This window comes from Pseudovirgaria hyperparasitica (assembly GCF_010093815.1).
Source record: "Pseudovirgaria hyperparasitica strain CBS 121739 unplaced genomic scaffold EJ05scaffold_1, whole genome shotgun sequence".
NCBI lineage: Eukaryota > Fungi > Ascomycota > Dothideomycetes > Acrospermales > Acrospermaceae > Pseudovirgaria > Pseudovirgaria hyperparasitica.
This window is the reverse complement of record NW_022985549.1, coordinates 3004643-3022369: the sequence shown is the minus strand read 5'-3', so window position 1 is coordinate 3022369 and position 17727 is coordinate 3004643. Positions and strand designations below refer to the sequence as shown.

The following is a 17727-nucleotide window of genomic DNA, read 5'->3' as shown; positions in this document are numbered from 1 at the left end:
GAGTTCACACGAGTGTCTAGATACACAACGTGGATGTGAGATTATGTTGGCCGTGGCGAGAAGAATTGGCCAGTTCTTGACTTTATTCCGTTTCGCGACTAAGTGAGCTCAGTACCAGGATCAGGAGCTCAAGCTGTCGAATTGAAGTATTAGGAACAGTCCACGGAACTAGGCGGCCCGACTGTAAATAGATTGATGGCTGGGGACGAGTCTTGAGAGCTGGATGAGTGGATGGGTTCCGGTTTGAGAGAGTAATTGGGGTTGAAAGGTACGGTAAACCAGGAGTGACGGCCGCGGTCGATGGATAGGAGAGGTGTTTGAGGGAACAGGAGACCAGACTGGACGACGACTGTGTTAGAGTCGCAGTAGCATGTCCACAGGAGGTGATATTATCGTCGTCGTCGTCGTCGCGTGGATGCAAACGGACAGCGAGCGAAAGAAAGAGGAAGATAAGGGAAAGAGATAGGACGTGGAAGCGAATTGGGGTGTGTTGAGTTGAGGCGTGTGGCAAGGATGAAGGATGATGAGGAATTGAGTAGAAGCCGGAGTCAAGGTACTTTTACTAGGTCCTGTCTACCCAATACCGACCACAGTCAGTCTAGGCACAGCGTCAAAGCGGATTAGCTTGCATGATGCCAAGTACGGGGAGGGGGGGGAGCCTGTGGTAGCACCTGGGTAGGTAACTACAGGAAAAGCCCGCCAGATTGACTGTCTCCAGCGGCCTTTAGCTGCCTACGTCTCTATAATTTAGCGTCTATGCAGCTATTCTGCTATGCTTTAGGCTGCTGTCCTGCCCTGTTCACCCATCGCCCATCGCCCATCGCCCACCACCCACCATCCACCCGACCCTGCGAGGTCGTGTGTTTTGTGTCCTCCCATTCACTCACTACAGCTCGCTCTTTGACTTTTGTCTCGCTCGGTTTGCACCTCATTTGAACGCCATCTCCTCCTCCTTCACGACAACCGACTTCTGATACATGCAGGACGATCGGAGAGTAAATCGCTCGGCTGTTGCTGATTCCGCGACGCCCGCAAGACGACTGCTGAGCCGCTTACCACCGAATTTCTGCAGTCGACTGTACCACTGCACACCACCACAACTACCACCATAGTGACTATAGCATCATCACCGCTAATACTACTAATTACTGACTACCCACATACCTGGGCAGTGGGTCTCTCATCATGGCCCAAGATCTCTTGCTACCAATTAGCTTATTAGCAGGAGGCTAGGACTGTCACTCCTCGCCATATGCCGCTGGCTTGGCCCTATATCCTAGACCATTGCGTGTCTACAGACTAAGTACCGTCCGATCCACTATCAACACTAAGTTTCAGTCGACGAAAAGGAAGCATTTTCTCGAGCTTCTCATGATGTGAACAAGAACTGTTGACGTGGCCTGGCGTCCTGGCCATCCGTGGTATTTGAAGATTGGACGCGTTCCCTCTGCAATTCGAGAGCCGTTGTGTGGCACCAGACAAGTCCTTCACTACAACAACAAGTTACAGACAATCCTTGCCAAGCTCGTGCATGGTTGGCGTATCCTACTCATGACACTCCACGCCGAACAGCGGACAGCGGACTGCATTGCTTTGTTCCGGTCGGATGGAATATGCCTTCAACTCCATAATCAACATAGTCTGTATGACCTCTGCAACCGCTTGCACTCAACCCCAACATCAACACACCTTGCTGTAGGGCTTCAGACTTCGAGCTTCAGGCCTTCAACTTCGCATTGCTTACGTCATATATGCTTGTGGGGGCGAGCTCGAGCAGTCATAGACTGTCATTTATCAGGGGGGATCCCTGTGGTGATCGGCAGGAGTCCCGTGTTTGGAGCGCCAACAGCGAATCACTGACTTCCTTGCATTCTTTTCAAAATAATGACCGACACAATCGAAAACACTCGACGAAGTATGCAATAATATTACATGGTGGATGGCATTCCAGCCTCCGACAAATATCTAATTAGCCTGGCGCTACGTCCGCTATCATTCCATCGCGCCCTTTGCGTCATAGCAACTGATATGGAACTCTCACGAACGGGCCGAGGACTTTGTTACAACGTTTCCGTATCGCATGCTTGGCCATCTTATCAATCGAACTTAATCTCCTCTCCCTGTCAACGTTGTACCTCTTGCTCGTGCAGCAACAAACACCCTGTCACTGTTGTACGAGGACACGCACTCAACACCTTTTCTCCGCGTCGTTCCTGTGCGACATCCAAGCCGTTTCACCCGAAATTCTGTGGCAGGGGTCACATCTTGACCACGATCCATTGACAGCGGGAAGAAGTGTGGATACATGGACGCGTGAGCTCGAAGAATCGGAATCTTGTGTTTCAAGCAGCATAACGGACCCGAGGCTTCATACATCCTGGTCTGAAGTTAGCACATATATGCTACATTATAGTTGATATTCACAAAGGGTCTTATGAGCTTCAAAACATAATGCTGACATTCGTAGCTTGTGCAGCCGACAACGTTCCCAAGTTGATTTGCCCCCTCTAGGTACTAGTATATTTGCCTTGTCACCCGAGGAGTCCTTTCCTTGCGCATTACATTCTCTCATCTGTTCATCCGATAGAGTTGCTGTGGCGTGTCGTTCTCTTATCAAGTCTTTCTATGTCTAGTTCAAGTCGGTGCTTAACGAAATCCGTAGTAAATGGTATTCCTGCTACTTCTCTCATTCGTTTTGTATGAATATATCGAAGTGTATCCCGAACGCATGGTATGATCCATTTATGTCATGGCGACGTGAAAGGCTCTCGCTTAGCAGCCGGTCAGCCTCATGGCATGTATCCTTGCTCTGACACAGCCCCGCTCGAGGTCAAATCTCAGCTCTGGACTGTTCTCTTTTGATAGAAAGCGCGACCCAAGGCGTCGTGGCGGGGATCAAAGTCGCCAGCCTGTAATTCCACCAGGTGTATGAACACTACTCAGCAGGCCGTTCGATTGCTGCAGCAGGAGGATCCATGCGAGTTGACCAAACAGGATGAGATGTAGTACACCCAAGGCTGACAGGCTTCCATAGATCTCAAGGTTAATTCGATCGCTCTACCGAACCTTCTTCGTCTCCTTCACGAAAGAGCTGGACACATCATACCTAGCACAAGTGTGTATGCGTATGCCTGAAGATAGGGGTCGGAGGTAGAGGACTCGACTCGACTTGTATTGTATAGCAGCCGGTGATACTGAGCACATCGGGTCATGGAGAACCTAGCGATCAAGGGAGAGGCTGTTGAAGACGGACTATCTACTCTTTTCTATTCGCTATGCATCACCCCTGACGCGAAGAGTCTTGATGAGGCCTTCTTTGATAAGATACGCTCGCTCTTGCTATCTGCAGGGAAGCTAGAATGGAGCAAGAGACCTCGGTCCTACACAGTGCTTCGACTAATCGACCGAGTTGATGCTATGAAAAGATTGATCTTGGAAGGCTGTCTAGATCTCCATTTCCCGTACTCCGATTCGGCCGTTCCGGAACCTCTGAGGGCATCCTCTGTCCGCTTCAAGTTTCTCGATGCTCAAAGACTAGTTCTTACAAAAGCTGCTTCCATGGAAACGGAGAAGGGTCGGCACGCGCACTTCAATTGCGATGCCAATGCTCACTTTCACATCCTTAATCCGCTGCTAGGCCGCGGAGCGTTCGGAGTGGTCGACCATGTCAGAAGCAAGCTATCATTGAACGAATTCGCACGCAAGAAGATATCCCGAGCTAGAACATTTGCTAGAGACAAAGCTGCCATGAGGATGTTCGAGAACGAACTGCGGAATCTTCGACGCCTCAGACACCCTCACTTGGTCGAGCTCGTCGGATCATATACTGATCCAAGATTCATAGGCCTACTGATGTCTCCTGTCGCAGACACCAACCTGAAGGTATTTCTGGACATGAACCAGGCGCCTACTATGGCTGAAAAGGCTCCTCTCATACGGCAATTCGTCGGCTGTCTTGCCGGAGCTGTTTCGTATCTTCATTCTCAACAATGCCGCCACAAGGACATCAAGCCATCCAATATTCTGATCAAGGGTGATCACGTCTTGTTGACCGATTTCGGTACTGCACGAGACTGGAGTGATCGGACCCGGGGCACAACCACTGGACCGACCGGACCATATACCCCAGGATATGCCTCCCCAGAGGTTGTGGATCAAGCTCCTAGAGGCGAGCCTTCTGATATCTGGTCCTTGGGATGCGTCTACTTGGACATGCTTACAGTCCTTGAGAGTGATACTTTTGCCCAAAGAAACGCATTCTTTGAAAGCCATGGAACTGGTCTGACCCTCGTAAGGTCAAACTATGACGCGTTTTCCTTGTATATAGATCAACTCGGCGGCACGAATGCTCAGGACGGAGCTCTGAGTGGTTGGATTCGACGTATGCTTCGTCCTAACCCAAGCAAGAGGATTAGCGCGTCGGAACTCTTTGCACAAATCCAAGAAGAAGTAACTGTGCACCATTATTATGGTGAATGCTGCTTCGATGCAGGGTACAGCACGGATCACAGCGATGTGTCTTCTGCGTTTGTGGACGAGACAGCCGTGTCCTTGCAGACGCCCACAAGCCACGACCGAAGTGGCGAGGGTGACAAGCAACAATTTACAGGCGTCTACGGTTACGAGTCGACCGAATCGCTTGGTCTTACATCTAAGTCCGATGATCGCGAGCCAGATAGCATTTCTTCGCGATGTTTGCATAAGGATGAAGAGAAGGATGTCATGGCGGAAATGCAAACGGCTTCTTTGTCACCCTCTATTTCCGACACAATTCAGCCACCTCTTCCACAACTGTCATGTTCTGCAACGTCTCCTTCTCGATTCTTCATACGGCAATCGGAGCGGGAGAAGCACTCATATCAGCGAACAGACACAGATTATTCAATACCGCCTCTCCCGGATATTGGTGCAGAGGATGGCCAGGAATATCGAACGTCTATCATAAGAATGCCACACGTGGAGGAGCTATTTACTCATCGCATTTACAGTAATAGCCTTCAAAATTTGCGGAATGAATTAGCATTCGCATTTTTGCCTGCGCTCAGAGCCAATTCGAGTTTTCCAGCTTTCCTATACCTGGAACGATCGCTGCTCGATCTTTGTAACAACAGATACAAAAGTGCAGAGATGCATGCTCTAGGTGCAGTCTCACAAGATCCAATGAGGGCTCGGCCTTGGCTGTACGTGGCCGAATCTAGAATGGCTATGAACAATATGACTGGCGCACTAGGAGCCTACCAACGGGCTGTTGAGCTGTGTAATGCCGAGTCGAAGCAGGGCCTGCTAGATGCGTTACAGAAAGCCAGAACTTCCATCCGACGCTCGATGAAGCAAACAGCCAAAGTCACATGTGAGACAGTCCCCAACGGTGACAGCACAGACTCGACGTCAGATAGGAACGAAGAAGGTGAGGCGGCGAGGAGATCTTCGTCCTCGTCTGGAAAGGCGAGCATGGGTGTCAAACACTCTCAAACACTTCTCGGAGAGCTGACTCTTTCCTCGGATGACTCTGACGCTGATGCAGTCGTAAATGCTGAACAATACTACAATTGGCGAGCCAGAAAGGACAAACCGAAATCTAACCGAGGAGTATATGAACGATCTGATTTGGAGACAAGCGCGTCTCCAGATAAGCGCCCCAGGCCGCGTGTGACCAAGCCTCGAGGACGACGGCAAAGGGTCGATGGATTTGGCCAGGTAGTAAATCAGGGTGCTGATTCAGAGTCGAGCGGCTCCTCAACCAAGTGCCACACTGGGCATAGTCTCGTCCGTGGAGTACAGCCATCGAAGGGCACTCGACCCATAGCCACCACGTATGACTACGATACAACCCAATTCCAGCCTTGGTTTGACCCAGGCGCATCTCCCCAGCCGCAGGAACAACGTCTAAGATTCCCCTTTTATCCACTTCCAACAGTAGATCTCCCTGAGATAGGATCATACAACAGTATAAAGGTAGACGCAGACGCGCACCGCAGCAGCCAGTACCGCCTACGGTGAAGTGGGAGAGTGGGCTGCCGGGCCAGTCGCGGTAAGGTAAGTCGATGTAATGTACGTAGCACCTGGGAGGGGGGAAATGCATGAAGTTTTTTATTATTGGTGGCGAATGGTTCGAGGGTGATATAGGGGGAGAAAGGGACAGTCGATTGGATATATGTGTGTTTGTGGGTGTATCTAAGCTATATACGTCGCCGTCCAAATCATCATATATACAGCACTGTTCCGCAACATCATATCAGCACTCTACCAGGCACCAGATATCTACATGATCCCCAGACCGGATCCCCTACCTACCTACTGACGCACCCCCAACCGACCCATCACGCCCCACCAACAGTAACAGTCAACAAGCTCGGATCCCCCGAAAACACACTCCCACTCTGATCAACCCCACCATCAGGCGCAACATCATCATACGGAAACGCATATCCCCGCCCGGAATCATTGACCGCATGCACAACACGCGCATAATGATTCGTGCGCGGATCCGCATAGTACTGCGCCGCGGACGAGCTGCCGTCAGGAATGATATCCGTGTTCAGCAGGACAGAGCGATTAAACGCCGCGGCCAGACGGGCGATGATGGCGCCGCGCTCGACGGAGCCAAGCTCGACAAAGGGCCCTGTGGAGCAGGAGAAGATGTCTGCGGCGGAGGGCCGGGCGAAGGCGTGGGAGCCGATGGTCAGGGTGGAGCCGTCGGGGGAGACGCGGCCGGCGAGGGTGCCGAAGGCGGCCTGGGTGTTGACGCGCAAGGTCGTGGATGTGAAGCGGGAGTAGACGCTTGCGACGTAGGGGTCGTAGTAGCCCTCGAAGAGATGCGGGTTGCGGACGATGGCGGTGTTTGGGCTGAGGGCGCGGAGGGGTTTGTTGTTGTTGGATGGAGACTGGACGATGAGCTGGGACCAGCCGGCGGAGTCGGTGGCGTCTTGCTGGCGGAGTTGGGCGCAGACGGAATCGAGGCCGGATTTTGGCATGCCGGCGACGGACTGGGGCGGGGAGTTGACGGAGGTGAGGGCGAGGGCGATGGGGATGGAGACGAAGTCGACGTAGGAGATGTTGACGAAGATCTGGGCGTCGTTGTAGGTGAATTCGCAGAAGCCCCAGTTGAGGGTCAGGTTTGGGTCGGAGGGGTTAGTGACGGAGGGCTCGACGAGGGCGGGACCCGGGTTGAGGTAGAATTGCAGCTTGGCGTCGATGGAGAAGTAGATGCGGGCGCCGGCGAGATGGGGCACGGTGATGGTGACGGTGTTGTTGACGGCGCCCAGGGGGATGGCAATGTCGCGCTGTAGTGGCTGGACGGTGTCGGAGGGGGAGGATGGGTAGTACGGGGTGCGGCCGTCGGAGGACAGCAGGAAGAGGGCGTTGTTGTTGTCGAGGGCGCGGCCGGTGACGAAGGCGTAGACATTGTTGGAGGATGTGGTGTTGCGCAAGGCTACGTTGATGGTTGCGGGGGTAGGCATGATGGATGTATGTGGTGCTACCTTGGCATATATATATATATGGATGTGTATATATAATAGATATATGGACGATCGGGGAAGAATGAGATGAGGGGTAATTATTAGTCTGAAGCAGGGGAACACAGACGACTAAATAGCGAAGAATATGTACAAGTTAGCAGGCATAGAGTTGGCTCTTGTGATGAGAAGACGTCAACACGCAGCTGGATATAGGTTGCAACAAGCAAGGCAAGTGAGTTGTTGTGGCAGAAACATGACGAGACGTCGCCCTCTATCCCTCTCTGGCATGGTAAGCGAATGCGACGGCAGACAGAAACCAAGGACGAGCAACGGGCACGCGGGCGGCGTAACAGCCATAGACAGGGCAGATGCTTGATGGGCAACATGTTGATTTGCAGCAGGGCGTCGTGTGCATTTAGAAGATGATGGAGTGTCTGAGAGGGCGTAAGTCAGACACGGGGTGCATGTGGATGTGGTACATGTTCATCATGTATGTCCTGCGACCACGAGTCTGGGGTTGTGATGTGGGGAGACGACCTGACTGGGGTAGTGGACCTAAGCAGTAGAGCAAGATGACTAACAGCCTGAGGACAGAGATGGCTGACTAACATGTAGAATATGCTTGACAAGTGAGTGAAATGAGACAGAGACAGATGATACTGCGGAGTGAATGAGTGAGTGAGTGAGTGAGTGAGTGAGTGAGTAAGTGAATGTACATTGATTAATCAGCAGCACAATAACAACAACGACCAACAACACAAGAACTTAAAAGTGCAGGAGCCACCAGCGTCAGGGCAAGGCAAGAGAGGGCAAGAACGGGTGAAAGAGGCAAGAGCGGGTAAGCGAGAGGGGCAAGAGCGGGGGATTCGTCCGGATGCTGGCGGAATCGATCGTGCGTGATAGTCACGTGCTAATGCCAAAGAAGCAGCCAATCACGCGTCGACAGCAAAGAAGGATCCACCGCCAAGACCGAGCAGGACCCGCTAACTCGGAAAGAGCCAGCGCTTATGATTCGCCGCGGAGAGTGAAGACTGGCTGGACTTCATCAACAACAACAACAACAACTTCATCAACATTTCCTGGCCGCGCGCTTAATAGTACTCGCTTTGCTATTCTTGTTGCTTGTTGTTTCAGTATTTACTTCTTTGTTTCTTTCTTTGGGCTTGTATCAAGGGAAGTGTCGGTGATTGGCCTGGAGCACAGCGAGATGGCGACACAACTCCACTATGACAGGTTGTAGCAGTTTAGAGAGTAGCCTGTAGCCTATATACACTGTAGCCTATACACTATAATAGGTCTGCAGAAGCTCTCTTTACTACCTTTCCGCACACGTCCGGTACACTGTCCCATCATCCCCATACTATCTATATCGTTTTTATATTTGCTGCCTGCTGCTGCTGTCACTGTCCACGGTTCTCTTGCCCGACCCACCCGCTGTCATCCACGTTTCCCTCAACACCCTGACTGTTGTTTTGTCATCCTCCTCTTGCTGCGCGCCCGGGACGGACGAAGCCCCCTCATCTATACCGCATACACTCACTCGCCCTTCACAAGTCTCGTACCCGGCAACCTCATTGGCTGTCAGCACTAGGAACAAGCCAGCACTCACCGCCGACTCGACTAATACATAGCTACCTATACGCCAACACGAGCTATATACTTAACCATCGTGAGCTCGCGTGCCTAATCTCCATCATTGTCGACACTTACTCTCGACTGGATTACGCACTCGGGCTTCCGTATCTATTGTCGTCGTCTTCGTCGTCTCTCCATCACCGTCTTCTTACACCTCCTGCACCACAGCTTCATCCTCACCACTGTCGTCATAACCGCCCACCGCACGGACTGGCTTCATTGTTCTTGATTCGGATCGACATCCCGCTCTATCGATTATTCAGTCGTTGTCTGTGCACGCGCCTTTTAGCCCTCACCGCTGACGTTTACATCCGTTCATCGATTGTTCCATATTACAGTCAAAAGGCGCCCTGCTCGGCTAAGGGAAACAATCACTTTCTCTTCCCCAGACTACCTTTCTCTGCGCCATCCTCTTACTCCTTAACCACCACCACTGTCTCAAACACCTATACGAGCTCCTTGTTTGCGGTGCTGGTCATCGCATCCTCCTCGGTTGCGTCAATACATACATACATTCCTGCGATTTCGACAATCTGCGATCAACAAACATCTCCCAGCATCAACATCCTCGCCGCCAATTGACTTAGCGTCCCATCTTCATCATCACCATCATACATCTACTCCAAACCAACAACCACCACCAACACCCACATCAAAATGCACACCCATCTACAAACCCGCGCAAACCGGTACGTTTAATACCTCATGCATCTCCAACACCTAACCCTTTCCTCCCAAAATACCATCCATATAACAAAAAACCCAAACTAATCCAACACCCCCAGCAACCTCACCCTCACCCTCTCCACCTTCCTCGCCGCCACACACACCCTCTCTCTCCTCGCCCTCTCCCAACTCCCCCCCTCCACATCCTCCTCCCTAACCACAAACCTCACCCTCTACCTCCTCACCTCCCTGCTCATCTCCCTCCTCGCCATCTACGGCACCTACCGCCCCACGCCCTCCCTCCTGCTCATCTTCGCAAACCACCTCCTGCTCGACGCCCTGCTCTGCACCGTCCCGCGCTTCTTGCTGCTTGGCTTGTTTGCCGGGCTGCCCCGCTCGCTGTGTCATGGTGTTGTTGCTGTTGATGGTGCTGCTGTTGATGGTGCTGGGATCAGTAGTATTGCGGGTGGTGCGGGCCAGCAGCAGTGTCGCGTCGTCATGTGGGCGCTGGCTGGGGTTGGCGTTGTGCTGTTGGTTGGGTGGACGGCATTGCAGTGGGTGTGTGCGTGGCGGGTGCGTGCGTTTGCTGTTGCCTGTGAGCAGGAGCAGCGGTTGCAGGCGGGTGATGGGTTGATGGTGGTGGTAGTGGAGGAGGAGGAGGCGGAGGCGAAGAAAAAGCAGAAGAAGACGGACAAGGATCAAGATGAGAAGACGGAGAAGGAGAGCTACCTGCTTGAAGTTTGAGATGGATGCTATACATCTACATTATATGTATGGTATATATGTGCTCGGTATGAAGGACGGAGACAGACGAGATGATATAGTTGTGTGTATGTGGAACGATACCCGGTGGAATATTTACGAATTTACGATTTGGACTTTCATCTTGATTGTCATCTTGACTGTCTTGTGTATATGTATGATTGTGCTTATAATCGTCATGTGATTGTTAATGACTATTGTTGCCACGCCATGCCATGTCAGGCCTATCAGACCATGTCTTCTCATACACATCCATGCATGCCTCCTCAGCAATCACTCATCCATGTATAGATGCAATCAGCTGCGTGTAAGTCAGCCACGTGACGGCCGCTTAGAACCAGCACTCCGCAGCCATATCCCCCTCCCCTAAAAGAACCGTTGAGAACACCGGTTGATGCACATGTCAATATCCACAACGCCTACCCATGCTTCCTGCTCTCATATCGAGCCATGCAAATCTAGTCAAACTAAACTTTGGAAATTCAAAACGCCATATGTGACTGTCGTAGTGCTGGTTACACGAGACAGGGTGATGATAATGGAGCCGGGGAACTATGGCTACACAATAATAAAAAAAACAGCAAGACAGAACTATAATGACAGCGTCAAGCACCGCCAGCAGTAAGGCTCGGCTTCCGACTTGCAGGTCCGGGCAGCTGTCCGGGCATGATCGATCTCGGTCCACCATGGAATTGACCGTCTGGAACCCGCCGACGCTCATGCACGTCGCCCCCGTTCATGATCGGACTAAAGTTGCCAAAGTTGCTGTCGAGGCCCGCTGATGTCAGCGCCGCACTGTTCAGCATGCCGCCTCCATGGTTGTTCGACGCGACTGTGGTGTCAATAGGCGTCGGTCCAGTGTTGCTGCCCATGTTTGCGTTGTTTGTGTTATTGTTGTTCGTATTATTATTATTGTTATTATTATTGTCGACGCGTCCCATACGTGCAGGCGTAAAGGAGGTGCGGAACATGTCTTTCATCCGGATATAGCCGTACTTACGGTTCAGCGCAATAGGAACTCGAGTAGCCATGGGCTGAGGGTTCGACCGAGCGATGGCCGCCATGATTGCCTCCTTTTCCTCATCCGAGTCGATAGGTCCGCCTTCGGCGTCGAGATCGTCGACAAGAGGAGCATTTGCTTCAATGGCCGCACCTGGACATGGTTAGCTGACTGAGGTTGATAACGACGACGTAGCAGTTGGCTTACGTTGTTGCTTAGCTTGGTTTTTCTTTTGGTACTGCTGTAGAAGAACATCATATGGCAAGCTTCGACCAGGGACAGCTCGCTTCAAGCCCATCGAATGACTTTTACAAGTCAAGCTTCGGGCACACTGGCCTCCGTTCGGGAGGGCGACACCACACTGTCTCTCCACGTCGACGGGACCTTTAGGCTTTCCTGCCTTCGGCTTCGGCTCGTCCTTCTTCTTCTTCTTCGCATTCGGCTGCTTGTCGCCATCCCCGTCCGCTTTCCTCTTCTTGCCCTTTTTTGCACTGTCAGTATTTGCTCCTTTCACAGCACTCTTACGAGCTCCTTTTGACTGCGAACCCTCGTCGTCGTCTTTTTCATCTTTTTCCTTTCGTGCTGCAGCATCCTTAGCCTCCTTTGCTTCCTTCTTCTTTCGGAGCTTCTCCGTCTTCTTCGTGAGACACTCTTTGATGTGGGCCGCTGAGGCAATGCGTGAAACTGGCCTTTTGCAATGCTTACACTGCACGAGATCTGCCTTGTCTTCCATAGGTCGGCCCGTCGGGAAGGCTGCAAGCGTCTTGTCGTCGAGTTGGTTGATGAGCGGAGATTCCGGCGCAGAGGCGTCCTTTTCCGGGTTGACATCTACACAACGCGTCAGGTCAACGATACACCCAGGTCCTCAGATAGAGCTACCAGTGACATCATTCTCTCGCCAATTTCCAGGGTTACTCTGCTTCAGATACTGTTTCTTTGGGATGAACGTGCAAGGCACCGTTCTCTCTCTCTCGGTGAAGAACTTCTCGTACTGTTCGTTGGAGATGAACGACGGTCTGGTTACGGTGGAATGACCAGGAAAGCGGGATTGGTCGTAAATAGAGGAAGCGGCTTTGCGGGCACCGTTTGGCGACATGGTAAGTGGAACTCAACTTGGCTCCTTTGACGTGCAGGGTGCTGCTGGAATTAATTTTCTATCCTGAGAGGTGCAGCGAGGGTGGTGCGTGGAGTGGACGCCACGAAGGAGTGAGTACCCAGTAAATCAAGGGATCTGGTGGGTGTGACGGGAGTTGGAAGAATAAATGTTTTGATGTTCAGTACAGTAAAAGGCAGGCTGCAACGTGAAGCAGCTGCGGGATGATGGATGATTGGGGTGACGAGCGGGCGGAGGTGAAGCAGTTGGGGAGCCTGGCTTTCTTTTGGGGAACAGCCGCGCTAGTCCTAATCACCCGCTCGCCCCCTGCAGCCTTACTTTACACTTTACCCACCCCCGCCGGGGTCATCAGGCCGAGATATCAGGCCGAAACATCAGGTCAAGACATCAACTCATAATATCTCTCCACCACCCAGTACGTGGTTGTCTAGTTTCCTTATACCTAGCTATATACACCATTGATCACCACCTCCATCACCATCCAGGAGACCCGGGAGTCTACTCAATACGCTGAACTCCATGCATGACACGCTCCGTGATATGCTCAAACTCGTTGACCGTGCCCCTCTCCCTTCACAATTGCGCCCCGGACTATGCAGTTTTTACTCCCTTCAGCTTACATAGCGTCGTCGTAGTAGGTCTCAAGGGGAGTTTCAAATGGTTGATGAAAACCAAAACAAAACAAAACAAAAAAACACATATAAGGGGATCCAGACGTGAGAGAACTGTACTCAGCATCGGACCGTACAGACATAGCAGCGGTGTATTCAACTCGGAAATGCCTCGCTCGGTGCTTCTGTACATGAAAAGCCCTGTTAGACGGTATTATCAACATGTAAGCAGCTCTTCGACCGAGGCAGAGCACGACACTTGTCAGTATTTTGAGGCTTGCCGGGTTACCCGCTTTCCTCTCCGGGTAGGCACTGGCTCAGGTGAAGGCGATGGAGCCTTCGCTACAACTGCGGCAGCTTTCGTCTTCTTCGCCGAAGGCTTAGTGGCTCGTTTCTTCTTCGACAGTGGTTGTTGGAAATGTGTATGCCCGAGCTGCTCCTGTGCCGCCTTGTTCTGCCATTCCAGGCAATGTTTGTGGGCATCGGGATCCACGACAGCTTTCTTCCTCGACGGTCTAGACCGTGGTCCTTCTTCCGCCGCCTCTTGATACGTCTTATCAAGCTCTGCGCGGAACTCTCTCATGCGCTCCATGGCGCGAGCGATATTGGTGCGCTCTAGCTCGAGGTTGCTAATAAGCTGTTTCTCCCGGATACCTCGATCATCAAGGCGAGATAGTAACTTGTGGATGACTTCAGGCTCGTCGTAGTAGCCCCATTCTTCACATGAGGTAAGGCTGGTGCTTCCTTCGTCCTTCTGCTTCCGCTCAAGAGCTGACATGCCATACTTCTCCTTGTCTTCCTTGGCAAACTGCTCGGGCGGATTGGCAATGCTGTCGTAAAACTCCTTTGGAGGCCCCTGAACCCATAGACGACCCTGAGAATAGCCAGTTATTGAATTCGGCCCTCCGTCTGGCAATATGCGAGTGTTCTCGTACCAGTGGTAGGTGTTGCACCACCGATCTCTGCCCAGCGTGTTGACCCTGACGCCGTCTGTCTGGACCATCAGTTTCAACTTGTCCTCGACCTGGGCTTCCACTAATTTCAGTTGTTCTTCCGTCTTCTCTTTCTTCTCACAAAGAATCTCCCAGTCCGATTTCTTCTTTGCAGCTTTCTTCTTTTTCTTAGCCTCCTTCTCTGCGACCTCTTGTTCAAGCTTTCGCTTCCGAGCGTCTTTGCGCTGCTTTGCATTGCGCAAAGTTTTCCTAGGCTTTTCGTCGTCCTCTTCGATCGCATCATTCTCTTCTGTACCAGCCATGCTGACATCAGCTGTATTAGCTGGCTCGGGCTGAGGCGACTCTTCGAGATGATTTGGTCGCTCAATCGCGTATTGACTCGCCAGTTCTCGAAGTTCAGTAGCGCTGTCCTCTACATCAGCATGGGTTGAAACGTATAGTAAATTTGACTTACAGGCGAAGTTTCTCTCGGTTCAGAAGAACCTTCTCTTGCCGCATATATTCGATCTTCGGTCCGTATGTGTCAAGAGTCTGTCTGAACGCCACAGTCTGTGCTGCGAAGTATACTGCAATATGCAGAGTAGCGATGCGAAGGTTAATCTCCATTGAGGCAAATTGATCAACAACAGTCGTGATTGACGGCTCAAGGTCTGCAGGAACGAGATGTGCCAATATCTGCTCGCACTGGTCCTCGAAGCGATTCTGTGGACTATCGTTTTGCCACACTTTGTAGATGAAACCAGTCAACATCATCTGCCAGCCCCCATCCGCAAAGTCACGTTCTTTCAAATGTTCCAACCAGTCGTATTCAGCGAAGAGCTCATCTGCCCGATGGACAATGGGGGCCGGCGAAGGGCTGCGTTTCTCAAGTTCCTTGAGAACAATCCCCGCTTTCGCTAAGCTGCTGCGAGTAGATTTCGCTGGAGGTGGTGGCTCTGGTGCCGGGGATGGTGATTTTGTTGATATTCGGGATGAATTGGATGTTTCCTCCTCGTCCTCCAAGTCGAAGCCCCAACTTGATTCAATCTCGAAGTTTCCTTTGGAGTTAACCAGCACTTTAAGCACTGCACAGTGGAGCTCAATGAGGAGTTCACAGTAAACGTCTAGAGAAGTCAAGGAGAGTGCTTCAATCATGTCGTCCAGCGAAAAGTTGTCCACAACAAAGAGCTCCTTCTGCATGTTTAAGGTCGTCCATATGTAAAGCATATCACCAACTCGATCCTCCGAAATATCGGGATAGTCTTGGGAGATTTTCTTGAGAGGTGGCCTTTCCGGCAAATTTGCTCGGGGATGGAGATCCAAGTCTTCGATAGGATACTTTATTTTTTCGATAACGGGAACAGGTATGGGAGGCATAGGTCGGTGCATCGTCGGACGACTTTGACCAATAGGTAGTGAGGTGCCAAACATGGCCCCGTCCCCTGACTTCCTATGCCCGTTTGTGATGTGCAATTGAGGTATTGGTGCTTTCCCATTTACTATGAAGGGATGCGATTGTGATGGCTGAGATTGGGGATTATGGTGTTGCGAGTGCAGCGTAGGTGGGACATGATGGTGGTGATGATGGTGATGGTGGTGATGTTGAGGATGCGGAAAGCTGTGTGCAAAATGAGTAGGCATCCCATTAGTGAATTGCTGGTCTTGCTGAGCAGGCATGAAAGCGGGTCGGTCCCCGTTCATATAAGGTTGCTGCTGCTGGTAACCAAGATGCTGCTGGTGGCCTGGTCTAGGTATGATCACCATTGGTTCGGGTGGCATGCGTGGATCTCGCATGTTGGGGACATTCCTTATATGATGTACCTCGCGATCCGGGTGAAAAAAGGCATGAAGGTCCTGACCGTTGTTGTGTGTGTACATTTTCTCGGCCTTCCGTTTCGCACCGATGGCCTCTCTCTGAAGATGTAGAGGTAAACTTTGGTCGATGCTGTACTGAATACAATATTCTGGTCGAATTGTCCAGGGTGCACCATGCCAGCTTTCCCGCGTTATTGTGGCACGTAAAAAGCTTCTAAGCAGCTCTTTGTTGAAAGAGTCTCGAGAACGACTAATTGCCGTCACATTGTCTACATGTGTGAATGGCTCGCCGAAAGCTGGCACCTTCAACGTATACTTAGCCTTCTTGGTAGCGTTGATGTGCACTTTCTCTTGTACAATAGCTGGCAGCTTCGAGTCTCCGCCTTGGAGAAAGACATCTTCGCCCGGGTAAAAATCGTATTTAAACTCCTAGACGGTGTCAGCAAATGTCCCATGATCGATACTTGTACTGTGCGTACGTCATAAATCTTCTGCACTAGTTATTGTCAGCTTTGACTGCGATGTGGAAAGGTTAAGAAGTGCTCACCAAGAGTGTCAAACCTTGCAGTTGTGTCGTGCTGAACGCGTCGAAGCAGAGGCTCTCGCAGGCGATCGGGGAAATTCATCTCAACGGCCAACACGCCTTGTTCCTAGCATACAATCAGTCTGCATGTACCTACATCATGATTTCAGATTAATCGTACCTCGCTGGCTTTCGCAGCTTTGAATGTTAGTCCTGAGCGGCCAGTTATGGAGCAAGTGAACTCTTTCTAATGCTTGTCAGGTTCGTGCGTAATGAATGTCTTATATTGCGTAAAGGGCGTACCTTGTCGTAGTATGACTTTCTGCTAAGCTGTCAGCTATAAGTGTGGAAATCCCAGTTTATGACGTACACCCTAAGGTAGCTCTCATAATCTATGAAATATTCTTCGATTCCTGGTAATATCTCTAGTGCCCACAGCTAATATATGTCAGTCTTTGTATGCGTACGCTCGTTGTTTTCTCATACCTCTGTATTTGGTGAAAGGCGACTGATTTCTGCGTCTTTTAGACCTTGTGACGGCACAATCTGTTTCTTGTGCAATACCTGGCGCGCGTTAGCGCGTACACTCTGATATCATAATCTATATTACCATTATTGTTCAACAGGTCGTACCCATCAAACACGTCGACTTCACAGGGAGTCTTGCTCAATCCCTTGGTTCGCGTCTCCAACCCCGACTCCTCTTCCTCGACAACAGATATAGGCTTATCCCTATGCGGAACACTGTCGCCTTTGTTATATGTTATAGATCTTCAGACTTATATACACAGGTCACAGTGATGTGCGATCAACTTATTCGACCGTGTTCGAATTATGGAGGGGCGCAGTTCTTATCTCGTGAATATCTCTGGAATCGTTTTCGAGATGCTTGACGCGTCGCGGGGTTGACTTCCAGGTATGATTCGCGTCTTGATGGCGTAAACGACAATGAGGCGGGCGTGGAAGAACAAAGCCAGGATTAAGAAAAACAGGTCGCGAGAAGAAAGCCGTTAGAATAGTAATTCGGCAGAGAAGTCAAAGTAGTAAACGCGCTGCAGCCCTACGCAATTCCGACAATATTCCGTGGTAGTCAACTAGGGGCTGGTCCCTGCAACTTCAAAGAAATGTTAAAAGCTAGCCTAACGATTGTGATGCGCTTCTCATCACGACAAGCATCGTATTTGGACTTGTTCTGCTCGTCAAACTACG

General features: G+C 51.2%; 6 protein-coding genes across 6 annotated transcripts; 2 read left to right on the top strand and 4 right to left on the bottom strand.

Moving 5' to 3' along the window:
• Window positions 1-2747: 2747 nt before the first annotated feature.
• EJ05DRAFT_39365 (kinase-like protein) lies at window positions 2748-6160 on the top strand. The gene is made up of 2 exons (XM_033741348.1): window positions 2748-5407; window positions 5525-6160. The coding sequence occupies exons 1-2, from the start codon at window positions 3211-3213 to the stop codon at window positions 5998-6000; spliced, it is 2673 nt and encodes an 890-aa protein (XP_033605910.1). The 5' UTR covers window positions 2748-3210; the 3' UTR covers window positions 6001-6160.
• A 20-nt stretch (window positions 6161-6180) lies between these two features.
• On the bottom strand, window positions 6181-7685 carry EJ05DRAFT_39353 (putative glucan endo-1,3-beta-glucosidase precursor). The gene has a single exon (XM_033741346.1). It carries the CDS (start codon window positions 7458-7460, stop codon window positions 6321-6323), a length of 1140 nt encoding a protein of 379 aa, XP_033605909.1. The 5' UTR covers window positions 7461-7685; the 3' UTR covers window positions 6181-6320.
• EJ05DRAFT_39356 (uncharacterized protein) lies at window positions 7557-8249 on the bottom strand. Its single transcript, XM_033741347.1, has 2 exons — window positions 8070-8249; window positions 7557-7894 (listed from the first exon to the last, which is right to left on the bottom strand). The coding sequence occupies exons 1-2, from the start codon at window positions 8176-8178 to the stop codon at window positions 7653-7655; spliced, it is 351 nt and encodes a 116-aa protein (XP_033605908.1). The 5' UTR covers window positions 8179-8249; the 3' UTR covers window positions 7557-7652.
• A 1503-nt stretch (window positions 8250-9752) lies between these two features.
• On the top strand, window positions 9753-10505 carry EJ05DRAFT_496280 (uncharacterized protein; the record flags this gene model as incomplete). The annotated part of the gene is made up of 2 exons (XM_033746363.1): window positions 9753-9784; window positions 9881-10505. 2 exons carry the CDS (start codon window positions 9753-9755, stop codon window positions 10503-10505), a joined length of 657 nt encoding a protein of 218 aa, XP_033605907.1.
• Window positions 10506-11128: 623 nt separating this feature from the next.
• On the bottom strand, window positions 11129-12619 carry EJ05DRAFT_496279 (SCA7-domain-containing protein; the record flags this gene model as incomplete). Its single annotated transcript, XM_033746362.1, has 3 exons — window positions 11129-11676; window positions 11731-12351; window positions 12403-12619. The coding sequence occupies 3 exons, from the start codon at window positions 12617-12619 to the stop codon at window positions 11129-11131; spliced, it is 1386 nt and encodes a 461-aa protein (XP_033605906.1).
• Window positions 12620-13038: 419 nt separating this feature from the next.
• EJ05DRAFT_447855 (uncharacterized protein) lies at window positions 13039-17522 on the bottom strand. Its single transcript, XM_033742288.1, has 9 exons — window positions 17129-17522; window positions 17005-17082; window positions 16889-16956; window positions 16822-16840; window positions 16700-16765; window positions 16543-16645; window positions 16475-16491; window positions 14656-16424; window positions 13039-14606 (listed from the first exon to the last, which is right to left on the bottom strand). The coding sequence occupies exons 1-9, from the start codon at window positions 17129-17131 to the stop codon at window positions 13511-13513; spliced, it is 3219 nt and encodes a 1072-aa protein (XP_033605905.1). The 5' UTR covers window positions 17132-17522; the 3' UTR covers window positions 13039-13510.
• Window positions 17523-17727: the final 205 nt, after the last annotated feature.